Source organism: Filicampus tigris, chromosome 10 (assembly GCF_054856515.1).
Source record: "Filicampus tigris isolate MCC_2025a chromosome 10, RoL_Ftig_1.0, whole genome shotgun sequence".
Taxonomy (NCBI): domain Eukaryota; kingdom Metazoa; phylum Chordata; class Actinopteri; order Syngnathiformes; family Syngnathidae; genus Filicampus; species Filicampus tigris.
The window spans coordinates 15,248,014-15,264,748 of NC_141226.1; the positions used below are offsets into that span (position 1 = coordinate 15,248,014).

The following is a 16,735-nucleotide window of genomic DNA, read 5'->3' on the forward strand; positions in this document are numbered from 1 at the left end:
CAGCTTAGTGTGTTCCAGGAAGTGTCCTTCAGTGAGCGCCAGTAAGTCTGACACCAGAGAGCTGAAACTGGAGAACCTTGCTGCGACAAAGTCACGGTGTATCTTAATCACCGCTCTTATTTACAAATAGCTTTCAAATGAGTCCATAAAGATAATGCTGGTATATAACAGTGCCATTTAATCACCAGTAGGTACTGAAGAGCAGTACCGGAAGGGTCATTAAACTAGTATGCTGCTGTTGGGTTTTGGTTTATGCGTATCGGTGTCACCTTACAACCTTTTGCTCGCCGTCTTGTCACAGCTAGCATCACAGCTAGCTTACTGACCTTAATTCAGACACAACAGTGACTAATATACAACACTGAATACGATCCTTGGATTTGAGTTTGACAAACTGAGAATGCTTTCCAAATGATTTGATCCATTTTCATTTGATTTAGTAGTTATTGTGAAAAAGGTAGCTGCTGCCAGAAAGTCAGCTGAGTGTGCGCTATCAGGTTGGAAAACACACAACAACACCGGGAAAATGAGCTCAATCAGCAAATGTTTTTATTTGTTCTCGTGATAAATAGATGAACGGCACTGATCATTTTTGCATAATTAAAGATAACTGCTTCCAGCCAGTGCTTGCTATAGCAAACTGTATTGTGTCAGCAATTCATTTCATCAGTTGTATCATCTTAAACACGATGACCTGCTTCTTTTAAGAGACGATCAGAAGGTCAGGGATGAATAGCGATGAAGTCTTCCCACAGCTTATTACATAACAGTGGATTGAAAAAAAGAAAAAAAAAATTATACAAATGACTTAATACAACATTGCGTATCATAGAACATACTATATTTGGTCATCCCATTCTCTCTCCCTCACACTAGCTTGTCGCTGGAGTGTTAACACTTTTGTACCCCTGACACTTGACATTTAATGCTTAAGAATTTAGTTGTACCTTTGGTGACCTAGAAACTGTAAGAATAGTTACACAGGAGTCCATTATTTAGCCCTTAGGTGAATTTGACTTCTACTGTATCTTTATTTCTGTCAGTGTTTGCGTGGTAGTGGACCACCCATCAAACACTCAAATTATGAGTTATCAAACACTAAAAAATGTTTTGGATTGTTTGCTAACCCACTCGCTGGGTAGCTGTGGATTTCGAGCAGATTGGGTTATTTATACGCAAGAATGGGGTCATTATTTTGACCAAACAGATTGGATTGAAGATTTGATTTGGGTGGGCTGAAGACCTGAAGCTGGTTACCACCTTTGACAGGTTTGTTGTGAATTGAATTTGAAGTAAATGTGGTGTTCTATGAAAACTGGGTGGGAATCCTGGTGCATGGATCTTCTTAGAAAATGTTGGTAATAAAATGAATATTATCTTTAACCACAGCGATACTGATATCCTGGTAACCTGTCTATGGAAACAGGGCCCATCACATCGTCTTCACCATTGTCCTGGCTGACCACTTGACCCAATCAAACAAGACAAGAATAAGTCATGCTTTTTCAAACACAGTCACTGTAGCCTCCATTGTGTGCTTGGAGCCGGTTCCGCCTCTCTGGCAAGAGTTCCATGTAGAAGGACATCCAGGAGGTTCTGGAAGCAGACAGGAGGCACTGTGAGAATCCAAAATGGGAAAGGTGAAGCGGACCTCCTAAACGGTGTGTTTTAACAAAGCGTTGTCATTGTCACTTCTGGCCCGTGCGGTCCGCCCCGACTCCGTGGCCGCTTCGTCTTCCTCGTCCAGTTCCAGCTGCTCATCTTGCTTATTGATGTAGCGCTCGTAAAGCACCATGACGACCCCCATGACCCAGGCCAACACGGTGCCGGCGGCGAAGATGACAAAGCCGATGATGATGAAGAAAAGATAGTCCCAGGACCTTAAAGTGTGGTGGCACAATGTCCGTAGTTCGATGCCCACCTCACCAAGACGACGGCCTTGCAGGTCATCTGGGGAACCGCACACAGTCTGGCCCTCATCTGTTACATACACAGTAAATCAGCACCAGGAAGCTGATTAGTACCTAATCAAGTGACAAGCACGTTAATAAGGTCACCAAAAATGCAGTGGTACATATTAGCCTTAGTCTTTTTGGGCCCAAAAAGCCATATACATCATCTGGAACATGACCAGAACTCAAAACATTTGAATAAAATATAATGGCTGTTACCCACAGACTAAAGCTATCACATCACATCTTTTTTGGATGGATTATCCAATAGATTATTCTATTATTGTGAGCGGAGCGCACTCTGCTCAGCACACTGCAAGTTTTCCTTTGTTGTTTAAAATGGCTTACCTTAAACAGAATCCTATGTCTTATTGCTTTTGTTTGTTAAAAAAAATACATGGGAAGATGACATTGAAGGAAAAAAACAAAACATCTAAATCGCAATATTGAGGGCAGAAAATAGTAATTCGATTATTTTTGAAAATCATTAATAATAATTGGATGGATTGACATTTGACTGCAGTATCAACTTTCCACAAATAGATGGTACTAATAGTCTGTGAAACGGTTATGAGTAGTTTGAATACAGTATTGCGCTTTTATGAAGACTGGAAATGTCTGGGTGCCTTAAAGCAAAAGTCAACCCAAACATATTTTTGTCAAGAATATGTTCCCAGCAAGCCCACTAGTTGAAACACGGCATTCTGATTAATTTTGCGTTTGTGAAATATAAGTTAAGCAGCAAAATGCACTCATTTTTAGCCATATCCGGGGGCGGCCATTTTGTCTGCTGTCGACTGAAAATGACATCACAACAGCTCACAAGGACCAATCACGGCTGACCTGTTTCTAAATCTGAGCCGCGATTGGTCGTTGTGAGCAGTTGTGATGTCATTTTCAGTCGACAGAAGACAAAATGGCCGACCCCGGAGATGGCTAAAAACGAGTGGATTAACACTTATTCCACAAACGCAATATTTATCAGAATGCCCTGTTTCAACCAGTGGGCTTGCATAGAACATATTCTTGAAAAAAATATATTTGCATTGACTTCCACTTTAACATGGTGATGGCAAAGCCTCGGGCAAAAATGTCATAAAGGTTTTCGCAGCCAAATTACAGATGTGTTTTTGTAGTCAAAGAAGGATGCTTGCTCTGACCAATCAGAGGACAGGAAAATGCTGACGCTATTGAGGGCCACCTGCGAGGTGAATTTGAAATTGTATTGGTTAAAGAAGCAGTCCCATGGTTTTAAATCATTTAAATTACACTTACTCTATTCCGAAGGCCATGGGCAGATTAGATTGACCTGGCAACACATCGAGGCTAAACTCTGATTGGACAAGTATTCAAACATCCACATACAGTACTGAAAGCAGTGCAGCCTGGAGGAAGGCTATGGAATGAAAAGAATACACTGTTGGGAATAAATGAAATCAGTTTCATGGAACCAATATTACAATTTAGATGGCAAATGTAGGTCAGTTCTTCTGATTATGTTTAGGTCAGAAGAGAAGGCCTTGCTGACCCTGACGTTCTGCCACAGCCAAAACGCCTCCTAGTACTGAAACTACAACAGTAATAAATCATAATAAACATGTTAAATGAGCAATTGTTTCCTTTGAAAAGGATGAATGTTTGATACAACTATTGGATTGGATCTCATTAGATTGCGCAGGCGGTCATAATGTTGCAGCTGGTGGTTCCACATTAATAAACAGATTTTTCTTCATCGGAAATGAGGGCGTCGGCAGAAGGAGTTTAGATGACAAAGCATCCTCCTGGTCTAATCAGCATAATCAGAAGTTTGCGCGAGCGTTGTAATGAGATTGCCGCACAAGCGTCACCGTGTCTTTCAGCACAATTTGATTGGGGCTTATTTTAGAGCGGTTTGCAAAGATCTCTGAGGAAAGAAATATGACTTTGTCGGAAAACGCTTTGCTCTCTCTGTTCTCGTGAACCATAAATAGCATCCCAGAGGCCTTCAAGTTCAACCCAAGAGCTTGATAAATAATTCAAAGGGTTACGTATTGTTTTGCATAGAACACATTCGCTCGACGCCATCTATCCCGTGCGGCGGCGGCTACGCGTGCTTAGCAATGTTACCTTGCCCTAACAGGGAGCCACAAGCTTCAACGCAACACTATCGCCATGCGGCATTAAATTACTAAGAAAAAGCACACTAAGGTTGAATTATTCAAATCCCCTTTCTTCTCCACAGGCTTCTTCTCTGTGTATGTGCGCGAAACCAGAGAAGAAAAGGGAATAAGTTGAACTGAGAGCTTGCGGAGAGCTAGCAGCTAATAAAAGTCAAATTCCTTGGTTTTCAATAAACCGCCGTCTACATTCTTCAAAGGCCCGCCAGTCAACTTCAAAAACGTCTGTTCGATTTCTGCAGCGTCTGAGAAGAGAAGCCTCTTTCCAGAAAATAATCCTTTCATTCAGCATGAAATGGGTGAAACACACAATAATACTTATTAATGGATTCATTTTTTTTTCCCCACAGACTTAGTTTCTTGGAGGGAATTCCCAACAGGAGTGATCCAAAAACTTTCCTGTTTTCTGTAACAATTGTGCTGCCAAAACAGCCCGAAGATAAACCAAACCAGCTCTCATTTTTACTGCTGTAGCTTTTTTGGAATGGTGAACAAATGTCAATTTGGACTTTTCTTTCAAAAGTGCATCTTAACCCACAATAATTCCCCAGCTGTCAGAGAGCTCAACAAAATGCAATACTCCAAAGGTCATACACTTCTGAAACTAAAAACAAAACAACAAAAAATGATAGTGATTAAATGTACCGCACTGAAAACTGATTGTTTTTCTTTTTCCGCAGCTTTTAAGTGTTAGTAGAAACAGTAATTTTACAGTGTGTCCCAAGGAGGTTTCCAGCTTGAGTTTTTCATTTGGTTGATTGAGCAGGGTAGCAAAATTCCAGGAATTTATGTGAATATATGGGAAAAGAGCAAGAATTCATATTTGATGGAAAACAAATCAATAGTGACACTTAAAACATAAACCATAATGTCGACTTATTTCCTATTCCTTTTTAGGTTCCGAATTAGAATTGGTGTGATAAAATTCATATTCCACATTCCAAAAACACGCAACGCACATTTGGTTCAGGGAAGTCTTTAACAATTATTGTCTAAATTGTTCTTTCACGTGAAGGCGTGCCAATCCTCGCAATACTGTCAGTCGCCATCTGTCTATTACAAACGCTTTCCCAAACATTCACGCGAATGTTGCTAAATTGTCTCAAAGCATTGCCAGAAGTTGCAAATGACAGACCCTATTTTCGCTCACATTCATCCAATCCAACATTCGCCGCTCAGTGAGATAGCGCCTCAAGATTTTAACGACTGCTGACAATTTGACTCTAGAATGGATAGTTTCTATTTCCATTGCTTCCTATTTTCAAGATTCTAAACGAAATAGAGCTGGACCAGTGTCCTTGAATGTCCGTGAATTTACAGCAGACCTGGAGTACACTTATCCTGACATAATATTCACAAATCCCCTTTCTTTCTTAAAGTCCAGGAAGTGACGTACATGCGAAAGCGCAGCTAAGGAGCATGAGGGCAGTCTGCTCCTCTATAAGCTCCAAATAGCATAAAAAGATTTTTTTTATGCTATTTGGAGGATCAGACCTGCCTTTTCTGATCCTATCTTTGGCCACTTCTGTATAGGTTGCATCATTACTGCTTGAATGCACACACATTCAATATAAATGTACACACATTGAACAGGAAGGCCCATTCCCTCAGCCAAAAAGCCTTTTGATCACTCACGTCTGTCCTTCCTTTCCTAATATCTGCGCACGTGTCTGACAGCGAAAAAGGAAACCCTTCTGGCTTCCTACCATCACCCCCTCCCCGAAAAAAAAAAAAAAAAGGCATCAAAACGCAAGGGCTTTCCCTTTCTGCTTCCCCCTACCTCGCTCGTCTCTATTTCCCCTTACGTAACAGCTGAGGGAGCCGCTAATCTAACCGAGGCGGACGACACAGAAGAGAATCTGTTGGTTCCTTCCTCGAGCTTTCCTTCTCTCTCTCTCTCTCTCGCTTGCCATCGATGCGTCTCCTAAACTGAGAGGACAAACCAGTCGCGTTGCGTCAACCAGGTGCGACACATACGAGACGTAACAGGAGCCACGACGCTCGCAACGCAGGTGTCTCTCACTAGGGATGTAACGATTCGCTGATTCGATTCGATGCGCTAGTGTGGTGCTGCAGCCATCCGCAAACGCATTACGCAATTGATGTTTGGCGAAAGCGCATAATTTGATCTACACATTCAAAATGTGGTATGCATCTGGAATGGAAAAAAAAAATGAAAACATCATTTTTTAGGATTCTAAATTAGAACATTCTAATGATATAGGTATGTTGTCTTTTGTTAGGTGTTGCTGTATAGGGCTTGTGAGTACTGAGTTCGATTCGTCTCGATTCAAATCGTTTATTCGATTAATCGGTTTGAGTCGATTTTTAATCGACTTACGATTAATCGTTACATCCCTATCCCTCACCCAAGGCCCCAGCATGAGAAGAGGTCTTTCTCAAGCTGGTTTGGGGAAACAAAACCTAGTAATAGTAAAGTGCCCTCGTCCTCCTCCCTTGCTGGCAGCTGTCATGGCGAGAGACTTGACTCCAAATTAAGTTAGACAAAAGGCAGTGAGCTGCCCGCAAATAGGGCAGCTCATCCAGGACTCCTTTTGGACTTGGCCCAAGCTGCAGGGTTTGTATATGTGGACGTATGTGAGGGGGAGAGAGAAGCAGGGGATGCCTTTTTAGCGCGAGCACGGCGGCTGCATGATAGCGACGGTGTGAGAATTATGACTGGCTTCTTTGCTCACTATAAATAGCAGCTGCCCTTTTACACAGTCACACATGCACAGGAGTTCCAAATCTAAATAAGAGCCAAATTACAGGGATGGCAATTAATCGAATTGAAATGGACATAGTTGTGGAATGCAATTTTCAAATTGCAAAGGCTGCAATTTTTGGTGCTCTGCTTCATTTCGGTAAGTAGGGTTTATATATATATGTATATTTTATTATTTTAATCATACAGTGTTCCCTCGCTACTTCACCGTTCGGTTATGGCGCCTTCACTCTGTCACGGGGGTTTCATTTGTGACTATAACTTCATCTATTGCGGGTTTACCTCATTATTTCGAGGATTTTCTTGCTATTTTTCTTACTATTTTTCAGAGCTGGGCATTGCCTAACCGCCACCGAGTTCCCGTCTGCATATTTTAAATGGCCCACTTGGCCCCAGTCCGTACACTCGTCGACGACGGCCAATCGGCGTCAAGAACGTAATCTTCAGGTCACACGCAGGCGGCTCACAAGCGGACACTCCGCCAAATAAAGCAAAAATATCCCCCCCAAAAAACTGACACACATACGCACAGCATAGTGATCTGTGAAATAAAAACAATATGGGGCACATGTCATTGCGTCTGTGGGACCGCAAGGTACACGACATTGTTTTCTTTTTCTTTTTACAGTTTTTTCCCCCTGGTAAAAAGGCGAATGACGGACGATGGAAGGGTACGCATCTCTGCCCGGCCGCCCAATTTTTTGTAAAATGCCCAGCTCTACCTATGTTTCCATATCACTGTTTGATGTGAAAAAAAAATCATCAAAATCCACAAAAAATACGCTACACTACCTCCACCACAACTTAGACCTGCTTTTAGCATTCTTGTGTACTTTCTATCACCAAATTATCAGGTGGCATAAAAAAGTAATAGATAAGTCTTCTGTCCACAAACATGGTCTGCCAAATTCCCAAAACACAGTAAACTATAGTTTGCCTTTGAAAAATAACAGTAAACGCCACTTTTTATGAAGCCAAAAGTGTTTAGTAAGTTAAGAACTCTAATTGAAGCAGATAAATCAATTATTGTTTTTCACGGGAATTTTATAAATTGTTTTATCGTAACAGAGATGAATTTATTGTTTATGTTTGTTCAAAAAGACACACACAAGAAATAATCACATATTAAATCACAATCGCAATATTGAGGGGAAAAAAATCGCAAATTTGATTTTGAAAAAAAAAAAAAAAAACAACATTCAGCCCTATACCAAATCAGACACATTTGACGGTAATACTGAAAGACAAGTGTCATTATGTGACGTAAAAGCGAGTGGCGTTTAGCCTGAATCAGCTGAACCAAACACGCATTGATTAAGAGATGGAACATTGATTCTTGGTAACACAGCCTGCAAATATGAATTAATGAGCAGAGTTGCGAGGATCACGTGGCCTTTCTGCCCATGCACCTGTTTTTATCCGGGCTCCCATTTGCTAGAATGTCATCATGCTCCACTTCCATCACCTGCATCTCTTTGCGGAGACTTTGCAGAGCTCACCAAGCTGCACGGCGCGCTCTTGTTTGTGTTGGGTAAACATACGCACTTGCACAAGAAAATCATAACATCCATCCTCCATTTAGCGCATGCACAACTTCGCATCCAATGTGAGGCGTGTCGGATGTTGTGCCTGCATGGACAAATGTGTTACTGTTCCGTTGGGATTGTTACAGTCTGAGAAGTCAAACATTGCCTACATGATCAATTAACTGAACTAAAATGATTGAATCCCATGGTTGTTTTTATTGGGTCGCCACCATTGTCCAAATCGTTTATTTTTATTCTCGTTTGTTTTTAAGTTCTGGAGGCGGAAATACATTTCAAATCGGCCTCGTCTCGTCAAATTATTTTTTCTTCTCAGTGTAATGCAACGCACGTCTCCACCAATGCAAACTCATTTTGTTTTGATACCAATTTTAGATGCGTGGAATCGGACAAAACATTAGGGCCACATGCACAATCTACATAAACAAAGCAGGAAATTTAAAGGAGTGTTGTGTTTGGTAGATTATTTCTTTGTTCTAAGCATGCTTCTTCTTGCAATAAATACACTGGTCAACCGAAAATTTTAATCGGAGATGGCTTTATGTGTGCCTTAAATGTAGTATTATTGCTGATATAAAAAATGTCTTTACTTTTTTTTCTAGGTTTTTGAGGTCAGGTTTTTGAGCTGCTTTTATTTTTTTATTTTAAGTGTGACCTCCAAAAACTTGCGAAATATGGATTTTGGATTTTACGGATTGTAATAAAAAGATTTCAGGAAACACTTCACCTGTTGCTAGAGCAGAGGTGTCAAACTTAAGGCCAAGGGGCCAACTCCAGCCTGCCATATCACTTTATGCGGCCCCCGGAAGCAAATCAAGTGTATCAACTTCCATGATTCTTGCTCAAATCTGGACCAAAATTTCTAATCATCATATGTAATAAATAACACGGAGATATTGCAAGGAAACCATTTTTTTACAGTAACTTGAACAATAGTCAAGCAAACTATTATCCTTGACTTCAGATTTCAACACTGGATGTCCATCAATTTGTTGTGTATATATAATAATATAAGGAGGCGATTCAACAATTCCAGTATATGGTTTCACCGTCATACTGGCCCGGCAAGAGAAACTGTATCTCAGTAGGCGTGTTTCCGACAACAAAAAATATTTTGACACCCCTGTGCTATAGAGAAAAAAAACGAGGTTGGATTCGGAATTAGCTAAACAAAAACATCCATCAAGAAACATAAACTTGCATCTTTGGAATGAACCCTTTACTGTATCCAAACTGAAGGCCGAGTCCCATAAAGCAGGGAGGTCAGAGTGTCAAATAAATGCAATAAAAAAATGTGTGGTACTGCGTATTGTACTGCATAGGATCTCATTTGTTGGTGCAGGCCTACTTCTAGAAGTAGCTGGTATGTTTAGCGGGATACTTCACATGACATTTGCGTTTGTGTTAATGTACTTCAAACGCTTTTGTCACCATATTTAGTTACAGTATGTGAGAAGGGTGAACTGTCACACCTCCAGTGATCCAGTGCACCTCTTGTATAAGGCCTCATTATATAGCGCATATATATTTTCAAGTGGAGCAATTCGATTTGATTCGATTCGAGGCACTCGCACCTTTTCAAATTAAATTGATTTTCCGATTAAAATCTTTTTTTTTTGTTACACCCATATACATACCCTCTAAAAACAGTTGTGTTAAAAATAACACAATTTGGAGTCAAAAATGGACCGATCCACAATTTGGGTCAATTTGACCCAACTTTCTTGGTTGTTTTTGCAGAAAACAACCCCAAAATGTGTAGTTTTGTACAAAACAACCCTAAAAAATGGACTGTTTTGTACAAAACAATGCAAGAAAGTGGGTCAAAATGACCCAATTTGTGTATCGGTCCATTTTTGACCCCAAATTGTGTTATCTCTAACCCAACTGTATAGTATATGTCAGGTTTTTGTTGATTTGGGTCTGATGAGACTTGTTTTGTCACGTTTTCCATGTCTGTTTCAAGACTTGTATGTATATATATATATACATATATATATTAGTAACACTCATTGACCCATAAAATGGTGGCATTAGTGAAAAGCAAAGAAAGCGGAACCTTGAAACTTGAATCCCTCCAAGTGCACCCAAAGACAGAGCTCCTCACTGCCGCACTCACAGCTCCACGGGTTGCCGCTGAGGCCCATCGAGCGCAGGGCGGGTAGTGAGATCAGGGAGCTGATGTTCAGCGCTGTCAAGTTGTTCCGGCTCACGTCGAGCACCTGAAGGGCCAGGTTCTCTGCAAAGGCGTCCTGGTGTATCTCGGACAGGAACGGGTTATCCGTCATCCTCAGCATGACCAAACTGTCCAAGGGGCCGAAGGTCCTGTCCTCGATTCGGGTGAGGATGTTGAAGGAGAGGTCAAGGTAGGCCAACTTCCTGAGATTCCCAAACGTGGACTGGGAGATCTCTGTCAATGAATTGTTGCTGCAGTCCAGGTAGACTAGATCCGAGAGGTAGTTGAGCGCCAGTGGCGGCAGCTCGGCGATCAAGTTGTTGGAGATGATGAGCTGCCTGGTGGCCAGCGGCAGGTCCGCGGGGAAGCTGCTCAGGTGCTGCCCGGCGCATTGAACCACCAGCTGCTCGTCGCACACGCACCGGTCCGGGCAGCCCGGCGAGAGCAGCGGAGACGCGATCGCCCCCGTGCAAAGCAGGAGCTCAACGACGATCAAGAGCGCGCTCGGCTGCGGGGCAAGACGCATGGCACCGCCGAGGGCTTCATCCAGCCCGCTCGGAGCGATCCACGCGCGCTTACATTCTTCATGGGCCTCCGGCGCACGGTCGTTAATAGCGTGAGGATTGTTTCCACGGAGGTCAGTGGAGACTGTTGCCCTTGGCGACTCTCTTGCGCGTAATGTTTCAGCTCATCCTGTCAGCTGGTCCTGATCCCGATCCAGCGTGCAACCGATGAGCTCATGCCGGTTGTCATAACTCGTGGATTTATTACGGTACTGGGTTTCCTTCACGCTCCCACTCGCGACGCGCAATGGTGCTGCCCTGCTCGCGATGTGCGCGGTCACTTGTCATGTTTGGCTGTGGCATCCTCTCGCCTTAACAACGCCAACTCCGGTGACGGGGGAGGGGGGAGGGCTCCGCGCTGAGAGAGGGTTGACGCACCGGGCAGCGGCTGCGATCGCAACCAAAATATTCCGTGTAATCCAATGCATTTGCGTGTGTTTACTTGCATGACCTATTTGCTTCAGCAACTCGCAGCGGTGCTGGCTCCCCCACGTGCCTCCCGCGGGCGCGCGCATGTGTGCGCCAGATGCTCACGTTGATTGATCATGAAACATGCATGATTGTTGTGCACGTGTGTTTGTGTGCTGTTGCCTCAGGTGTGTGACTAAGTACGCGGCAGCATCACATCAGAACCTCAACAACAAGAGCACGTGCTTTTAGCCACAATTGCAAAAAGGGTAGGTGGAAATTTCTGATAAATCCCCAATATGCATTTTCCACGATTTTTTTCCTCCCTACCCTGAAATAATCAAAAACATTTTTTTAATTGGAAAAAAAATGGTGAATCCGCGGGTGACAAATCGCGAGTATGTGGGGGTCCACTATAGTACAGAAAAAATATAACTTCCCCCACCCAAAACATTTCGAAAAAACGTTTTGTTTTGTTTTTTTCAATATTTGACGGGAATGACATTAGTCGATGGGCCACTCAGAGTGTGGGCCACATGCAGCCGGTTGGCCACCTATCACTGACAGAGACAAAACAAATAAATGTCTTCAACTAGATGGCTTTAGGCAGAGCAAATATGAAAAAATAAACACACCATCTTATTTACAATACGTAGCAATATGTTTTTATTCATTCATTAATATTTGCTAGAACAATACTCTTCTCTGTGTTGTGTCAAATTTTATTTTCACTTTACAGGATCTTTAAGGAGCCTGGTCTGCAGGGCAACATGCTCAGACCTTTAATGATGTTTACACACTTTAAACTTGAGAAAATGGTTTTATAGATCCATATTAGAATAAGCAATTCATCAATCTCTGTCCAAAAAGAGCATCCTTCTCTATATACAATACCAAAAATAGAGTTGACTACAAAGTAATCTTTCCTGACATTTAGCTCCTGGCTCCACCTTTCACCAATCCAAAATGAGCATATGAGGCTTGCAAGCAGATGATGGGAGATGGGATGGGACAGGGTGGTCTCACTTGTTGTTCTCCTCACCCAGTTTGAATCTATTCTTGGTTCCATGTGTAGGTGTTGAAGTGCTGAATCAGACTCAGTATGGTGGCGAGGAGGGGGGGGTGTTGGGGGAAGAAGGGCAAAAGAAGTGCTGCTGAAAGACCCTGAGAGAACGTCAAAGCACTGTGTACGCTGAGCATGCTTTACTCTTTCACTTTCACGCATGCACTGGCAGGAAGTGAAGGAGGGCATGAAGACCAGGTTGGTCTTATGGGCATGTAACAGCTAAGTAGATGATGCGAACACAGTTGTTTGGCGTCAACCGTTCAGTAATGTTATGAGGACATCTACCGACGAATGCTTGGTATAGCGGAATCGTGGAACACTCGCTGCAGGACTGACACAGGAGTCAGGACTGTGGAACTTCGGATACAACGGGTGGATTAATTATTTCATCGCAGTGCCGTTTCCACCTATAAAGCAACCTAAAATATTTAGAAGCCTAAATAATTTGATGTTGTTGTTTTTTTAAATACAAATACATTTTTACAAAAAAATATTAAGTTCAAATGTGTTTGTTTAAATCATATAATTAATCATATAACCTGGATGGGGGTGGGGCGGGCAAGTTACAAATTTAGCAAGTGATCAAATAATTACAGTATACAGCGTGCTACAGCTACTGGTGCGTTTATTTTCCCTAGAAAATGTCAGAATTTTAACATCTAGGTCAGAATTTTAGTCAACCCCCGCTTTCTATAGTCCAGAAGTCGAAAGCTAGAAGGAAATTACCAACAGATGTATATATGTGATGATTGATGATTATAATTTATTGCTCCTTAGCTAGATACGCTATATAGTATACTCAACACTAGCTGAATTGAAGTTTTGTGCACTTCAAATGTCATGTCATGTCATGTCATGTCATCTTCCAAACCGCTTATCCTATATAGGGTCGCGGGGAGTTGCTGGAGCCTATCCCAGCCGTCAATGGGCGAAGGCAGACTACACCCCGAACTGGTCGCCAGCCAGTCGCAGGGCACACATAGACACTGTCACTGAGCGGGAATCGATCCCACGCTGCCCGCACACAACTCAGGCGTGTGTACCACTACACTATCAGCGGACATGCACTTCAAATGTTCGTAGAGATAGCTGCTTTTTTTTTTCTTTTGCAAACACATTGTTTTTCATCGTGGGGAGACTTTGCAGTCAAGGCGAAGTCCAAACTAACTGGCCGTGCAGAGTCTATTTGAATTTTCAGAAATTAGATGAAAAAAAAGGAAGAAACAAAAATCACAGCCTTTTCTCACCCCAAAAAGGAAGCAGAATCATATCCTATTGATCCTTTTTTTCTTTTCCTCGTTTCTAATTCACGTAAAACTATCGGAAGACCTCGTGGCCCGAGGGGCGAATGACGAGGACGCTGCATCTATCTATTTACCTGTCTGTACACACACACACACACACACACACACACACACACACCCCCACACACCCACACACACACGCACACACACACACCCTCCCACACACCCACACACACACACACACCCACACTCACACCCTCACACCCCCCCCCCCCCCCCCCACACACACACACACACGCATACACGCGCACACAGAGGCATACGGAAGAGGTCCCTCTTAGCCAATGGGATGCCAGGAAGGTGCTAGGCTAGCCAATGGCAAAGCAGCTATGAGTATGTTGCGTTCAGGAAACTCCGGAGCTGCGACTGGCAGCCCATACTGCGAGTGTCACCCCATACTTTTACCTTTCGTATCCTGAAATTTCTTTCGTAACTAGAGGCAATATTTTCCCGTTGAGGCGTTTCGTACTTGAAAATTTCGTATGAAGGGACGTTCGTACGTATTCGGTTTTATATGTGCGTGCGCTTGTGTGTGTGTATTATTTTAACAAGGTTGATCCACCCCTTGCCCCCTTCCAAAGTCCCATCTGCGCCCCTCTATCTATTCAAAATACAGTACAGTAGTTTAAAAATGTCTTACTGTATGTACTGTAGCTTGAACTTCACAGCCACGCCCATATCTTGCGCATGTTTTGTAGGCTCCAACGCACGCGGAAGGAAGTCCGACTAACTTGTTTGTTGTCCTTGTGTGTACTTTATTCGCTTCAATCGATTGTATCTTCTGCCCGTGCTTCGTCTGCAAGGTAAATTGATTTTGTCATTTGTGATCACAGAGTAGCACGAGTACTGTATACAAGTTTGCATCGTATGTTGCGTGTGGCGATGTCCTCGTTTGACCTTATGGACGTGATTGCGCTCTGGTGTTGCTTGCACGTCTTTTGGGGGGAATAAAACGTCAATTTTTACCATTCCACGCAATACATTATAATGCGATGCGAGATGAAATATACAAAGTTATTTTATATCGCCTTACAAGTCGTACCTCGAGTTTACGAACGTAGTAGTGTACTGTCATTTGTTTCATATTTACCGCTGAGCATTGTTTTCTCACAAATATTTTCGGAATTTGTGACTTTCCTGCTTCTTTGGTGTTGGTTAATGATAGAATATCTCTGCACAAATTAATCACAGCTAGGCTACGTCCGTTGTAAACCGAGGACTCTCCTGTACCTGCTACGACTTGGGATTTGTATTGTTGAGTAACACTATGGAAGATTGCATCATGAAAGACAAAAACATTTGCTTCTCCTTCACAAGGATTCACCTAACTACTGTGCAATAATCTTTTACAATTTACAGCGTGGTACCCATTTCCACTTGATTCTATCAAACTGTTGTTTGTTTCCCTCAGGTGTCAAGATGGTTGTTCTGTCCAAGGAGTATGGCTACGTAGTATTGACTGGTGTTGCCAGTATATTCATGGTGGGACACTTGGCATTTCAAGTGGGCAAAGCTCGCAAGAAGTACAACGTCCCGGTGAGCTGAGCTCGAGAGGGTGACGTCTTGTTGCAGTTTGATCTGCAGACAAGCTGCAGAATGCACGAAAACTGCCTTTGGTGTGCTTGCACATTATGAACACAACACAAAAACATAGTGTTTGTCTTTTTTTGCAGTACCCCAAGATGTACAGTGATGACAGCGAAGAGGGCAACATTTTCAACTGTGTACAGCGTGCACACCAAAACACGTGAGTAAGGAACAAGTTATGGACAAAAATGCTGGACATGCTTTTCCACCTTGCAGGAAGTGATTTTTTTTTTTATGTACCATTAAAAATCTGATTGAAATGTGACATTAAACCTCAAAGATGCCTACTTTTTGCCTCACTTTGGATTTGCAAGTAACACAAATTTAGATATTAAACAGTCCTGTGAAAACAAAACAACAACAAAAAAAGAGGCTCAAGTGAATGTAGTGTATTTTATTTAATTTTTTTTCCTTTTCTGTCTTCATAAAAACGCCAACCAGTCTGGAGAGCTACCCTGTGTTCCTTTTCTGTCTGGCGGTTGGTGGCTTGCATTGTCCTGTAAGTTGATCTATATCATTTCACAAGTAACATACCTGGTTCCAAATGCATATCAATCATGTGTTCCTATCAGACAAAATGTAAATACAGTATGTGTGTGTTGCTTCCAGCGTCTCAGCAGTGGACTGGGAGCTGTGTGGATCATAAGCCGAGAGGTTTACGCGCATGGCTATTCAACAGGAGGTGAGATGGTGTTGAATAACTTGGAATTTTGTTGGGTCAATTCAATTCGGTGCCACTCAGGTAATTTGAAAAAAAAAATTCTCAATCAGATCCTCAAAAAAGAATCCGAGGAGCTTTTGGAAACGTGGCTCTGCTTGGGATGATTCTGACCACCGCCAGCTTTGGACACCACTTGATGGGCTGGACACGACCACGTTTGGGGTCTTGGTGCGATGTGAAAAAGTGTTGTTAAAATGCACGTAGCTTCGCGGTAGTGCTGCAAACGTGTACATTCACACTTCACCTTTGCCATATTTCTCAATGTGTTTTATACTCACAAACACGAAAGTCACGTTAAGTGACCTGACTGGTTCTCCATGTCGGGAGTGGCCTCACATGGATTAGGAGATAGGGTGTTGGCACCTATTGGCACGCCCAAACCATAATTACTTTTTTCTTTGTTTGTTTTTTTAATAAATACAGCACATGGTTTCATTCAATGTCATGAGCATGTTTTTTTTTTCAGGAGTGCAAGTGCCTTATTCTTTTGAAATTAACGTATTACATTTGTGTCGGGGAGTGGTGGGGAATTC

At 42.5% G+C, this 16,735-nt stretch overlaps 2 protein-coding genes across 4 annotated transcripts; one reads left to right on the top strand and one right to left on the bottom strand.

Moving 5' to 3' along the window:
* LOC147141004 (leucine-rich repeat-containing protein 52-like) lies at positions 1-11,673 on the bottom strand. 2 transcript variants are annotated; one of them, XM_086042633.1, is made up of 2 exons: positions 10,497-11,673; positions 1-1,980 (listed from the first exon to the last, which is right to left on the bottom strand). In XM_086042633.1, exons 1-2 carry the CDS (start codon positions 11,077-11,079, stop codon positions 1,655-1,657), a joined length of 909 nt encoding a protein of 302 aa, XP_085898759.1. In that variant the 5' UTR covers positions 11,080-11,673; the 3' UTR covers positions 1-1,654. The 2 variants fall into 2 exon arrangements, with proteins under 2 accessions (XP_085898759.1, XP_085898758.1); XM_086042632.1 differs by having other exon boundaries at positions 10,437-11,670.
* A 42-nt stretch (positions 11,674-11,715) lies between these two features.
* Positions 11,716-16,642, top strand: mgst3a (microsomal glutathione S-transferase 3a). Of its 2 annotated transcripts, none has more exons than XM_086042636.1 (6): positions 11,716-11,793; positions 15,306-15,430; positions 15,568-15,641; positions 15,923-15,980; positions 16,091-16,163; positions 16,253-16,642. In XM_086042636.1, the coding sequence occupies exons 2-6, from the start codon at positions 15,314-15,316 to the stop codon at positions 16,393-16,395; spliced, it is 465 nt and encodes a 154-aa protein (XP_085898762.1). In that variant the 5' UTR covers positions 11,716-11,793; positions 15,306-15,313; the 3' UTR covers positions 16,396-16,642. The 2 variants fall into 2 exon arrangements, with proteins under 2 accessions (XP_085898762.1, XP_085898761.1); XM_086042635.1 differs by lacking the exon at positions 11,716-11,793 and adding an exon at positions 14,308-14,697.
* The last annotated feature ends 93 nt before the right edge of the window (positions 16,643-16,735 follow it).

What these genes read in the sequence shown, in the direction of transcription:
- LOC147141004 (XM_086042632.1), bottom strand. Translation starts at nt 11,079, where the DNA reads ATGCGTCTTGCCCCGCAGCCGAGCGCGCTCTTGATCGTCGTTGAGCTC. An exon ending in GGAGGGATTCAAGTTTCAAG is followed by an intron (nt 1,981 to 10,436) that starts GTTCCGCTTTCT and finishes TGTATGTAACAG; the next exon opens with ATGAGGGCCAGACTGTGTGC.
- mgst3a (XM_086042636.1), top strand. Translation starts at nt 15,314, where the DNA reads ATGGTTGTTCTGTCCAAGGAGTATGGCTACGTAGTATTGACTGGTGTT. An exon ending in TTGGTGGCTTGCATTGTCCT is followed by an intron (nt 15,981 to 16,090) that starts GTAAGTTGATCT and finishes TGTTGCTTCCAG; the next exon opens with CGTCTCAGCAGTGGACTGGG. An exon ending in GCATGGCTATTCAACAGGAG is followed by an intron (nt 16,164 to 16,252) that starts GTGAGATGGTGT and finishes ATTCTCAATCAG; the next exon opens with ATCCTCAAAAAAGAATCCGA.